At 37.7% G+C, this 3,249-nt stretch overlaps 1 protein-coding gene across 1 annotated transcript; it reads left to right on the top strand.

Annotated features, from left to right (window-relative positions):
- Positions 1-1,542: 1,542 nt before the first annotated feature.
- LOC125856073 (uncharacterized) lies at positions 1,543-2,793 on the top strand. Its single transcript, XM_049535657.1, has 3 exons — positions 1,543-1,815; positions 1,903-2,133; positions 2,272-2,793. The coding sequence occupies exons 1-3, from the start codon at positions 1,543-1,545 to the stop codon at positions 2,791-2,793; spliced, it is 1,026 nt and encodes a 341-aa protein (XP_049391614.1).
- Positions 2,794-3,249: the final 456 nt, after the last annotated feature.

Raw genomic sequence — 3,249 nt, 5'->3', positions numbered from 1 at the left:
ATACAAGCAACCCAAATTCAGTCTAACATGAAATTCGAGAGAAGATGGCACAGTTGAGAACATAGGTTAACTTAGTATTGAAACATGTAAGTGGACATGTTGAGAAAGCAAACACATTGAACTATCAGGCTAGAGCACCACTGGTGGAGGAGTATATTTATAAGAAGGATGTGAATTTTTTGAATGATCAAACGGGGGGTTTCCGGACCAACGCCCAAGCATCCAATCAAGATACTTGGCGCCAAGGTCAAGGAAATCAAGGTCGGAACTATAGTAACTACAATCGTGAGGGGAACTATGTCCGTGATGGAAACTAAAATCATGATAGCAACTACAACAGGAATGGGTATGGCAACAGAAATGACAAGAATGGTCCTTATATATTTCACCAGGAAATCGAGATGGAGGATCAAGTATGGGTCACATTGAAGAGATGATGAAAAGGTTTGACTCAACAGATGACAATATGAAAGAAATGCATGCTGATTTATCAGGTATTGGTCAAAAAGTTGAGTCACATGCAGTGTGTATTAGACAGATTGAGCAGCAGTTGAACCAGTTGTCTGCAAGTGCAAATCCGCGTCAACAAAAAACACCCAGCAATACTATCTAGAATCCATAGAATGACGGTTATTGCACGTCAGTTACTACCATAGGTGGAAAGTAGACTATTGACCCTCCAATGTTGATTGGAGTGGAAAGTGAGAAAGAGGAAGAAGAGGATAAGGTTTAAGTAGTTGAGGAGCCAAAATATTAGAATGAGAAGGATGTTGAGGTGACGTAAAAGATCATTCTTACGTATCTCTTCCTACAAAGGTTGGTCAAGAAAGTAGAAGAAGGAAAGTACTGCAGGTTCCTAACTATGCTGAAGTAGTTGTCCATAAATGTTCCTTTGATTGAGGTACTTGAACAAAGGCCCGGTCACGCAAAGTTTATAAAGTATTTGGTGTCTAAGAAGACGTTCGTCAATTTCGAAGGTAATGACAAGTTGCAGCATTCTAGTGTTATTGCTACTAGATCATTAGTGTAGAAGAAGGAGGATCCTCATGCATTTACTATTCCATGTACTATTTGTATGTTGCATTTTGCAAAGGTCCTATGTAACTTGGGTGCTAGCATTAATGTGATTTCGCTATCTATATGTAAGAAGTTGGTCTTAGGGTCCCCAAACTGACTACAATGCGGTTACTTATGGCTAAAAGAATTATGGAAAAATTGATTAGGATGATTTAAGATGTCCTTGTGAAAGTTAAAGTATTGATATTTCCGACGGCTGTGAGATACCTGATTCTAAGGTTGACTTTGAAGTACCCATCATTTTAAGGATACCGTTCCTTGCTACTGGGTATACTTTGGTTGATATGGAAAGAGGGCAGATGAAGTTCCAATTGAATAATAAAGAAGTGAACTTCAATAGCAGCAAATCAATGAAGCATCAAAGTGATCTTAAGGTGGTATCTGTAGTGAATCATATTATTAAGGTAGTACCGAAGGTGTCTATTGATGAGAGATTTAGTGTTTGAGGTGCTAGTTGTTGTGATCATGAATTTTTATGGAGATGGTATTGATGAATATGATGAGCTAGTTGTTGCAATTAATGGCATTAATTTTTCTCGTCGTCAACCAAAGAAGCGGGATCTGGATTTAAAGAATCGAGGCACTCCACATGCAAAACCATCCATTTATGAGCCTCTAAAATCGGAGTTTAAACCTTTTCCTTCTCATTTGCGGTATGTGTTCTTGGGCCAAAATAGTACTTTGTCAGTTATTATTGTTGCTGACTTAAATGAAGGGCAAGTAGGGGCATTGACATCGGTATTGAAGTGATTCAAAAGTTCTATAAGATGGACCATTGCTGACATTATTGGTATTCCACCAGGTATTTGTTCTCACATAATTCAGCTTATGCTAGATAGAAAACCAAGTATTGAGCACCAAAGAAGATTGAATGCACCGATGCAAGAAGTTGTGAAAAAGGAAATCATCAAGTGGTTAGATGTTGTTGTCATTTATCCCATTGCTGATAGTAGTTGGGTGTGTCTAGTTCAATGTATTCCAAAGAAGGGAGGAATAATTGTGGTTCCAAATGTAAAGAATGAACTCGTTCCAATGAGGCCGGTGATTGGTTGGAGAGTTTGTATGAATTATCGCAAGTTAAATGTGTGGACTAAGAAAGATCACTTCCCAATGTCACTCATGGATCAAATGTTAGATAGTTTTGTTTGAAAGGGTTGGTATTGTTTTATATATGGGTATTCGGGCAACAATCAGATTTCTATAGCTCCGGAAAACGACGAGAAGACCACTTTCACTTGCCCTTATGAAACGTTTGCTTTCAGAAGGATGTCATTCGGGCTGTGTAATTCACCGATGACTTTTCAAGGTTGCATGATTTCTATATTTTCTTATATGGTGGAGGACACAATAGAAGTATTCATGGATGATTTCTCAGTGGTTGGTGACTCGTTTGATGATTGCTTGGTATATTTAGGTGAAGTGCTAAAACTGTGTGAAGAATGCAATCTTGTTCTCAATTGGGAGAAATGTCAATTTATGATGAAAGAGGGTATAGTTCTGGGTCATAGAATTTCAAGGAAGGGCATCGAAGTTGATAGAGCAAAAGTTGAAGTGATAGAAAAGCTACCACCATCAATCTCTGTGAAAGGTGTTGGAAGTTTTCTTAGGCATGCAGTTTATTATAGGAGGTTCATAAAGGATTTCTCAAAAATTGCACACCCATTGTACAAACTACTCAAAAAGAATCAAAGTTTGAGTTTGATAATGCTTGTTTGAGTGCATTTGAGGGAATGAAAGAGAAGTTGATTTCTGCAACAATCATTATTTCACCGGATTGGGGACAACTATTTGTAGTTATGTAATATGCGAGTGGGGTGACACTTGGTGTAGTATTTGTCCAGTGGAGAAAGAAGATTCTTCATCCTATATATTATACGAGCAAGGCTTTGAATGTTTCTTAAAAGAACTACACGGTCACTTAACATGAATTACTTGTTGTAGTCTTTGCGTTTGAGAAGTTTAGATCCTATTTGTTGGGCACTAAAGTCATTGTGCATACTAATCATTCGGCATTATGGTATCTTATAGAAAAGAAGGATGCAAAACAAAGACTAACTAGATGGGTATTGTTGCTGTAAGAGTTTGATTTTTGAGGTGAAATATAGAAAGGGGACATAAAACCAAGTGGTTGATCACTTGTCCAGATTAGAATTAGAGGTAATGATGAAGTTA

Source organism: Solanum stenotomum, chromosome 2 (genome assembly GCF_019186545.1).
Source record: "Solanum stenotomum isolate F172 chromosome 2, ASM1918654v1, whole genome shotgun sequence".
NCBI lineage: Eukaryota > Viridiplantae > Streptophyta > Magnoliopsida > Solanales > Solanaceae > Solanum > Solanum stenotomum.
This window is presented reverse-complemented; position numbering and strand designations above follow the sequence as displayed.

Coding starts and splice junctions, on each gene's coding strand:
- LOC125856073 (XM_049535657.1), top strand. CDS start 1,543: ATGAATTTTTATGGAGATGGTATTGATGAATATGATGAGCTAGTTGTT. Junction 1,816..1,902: donor AAGTAGGGGCATTGACATCG/GTATTGAAGTGA, acceptor CACATAATTCAG/CTTATGCTAGATAGAAAACC. Junction 2,134..2,271: donor GGCCGGTGATTGGTTGGAGA/GTTTGTATGAAT, acceptor GGCAACAATCAG/ATTTCTATAGCTCCGGAAAA.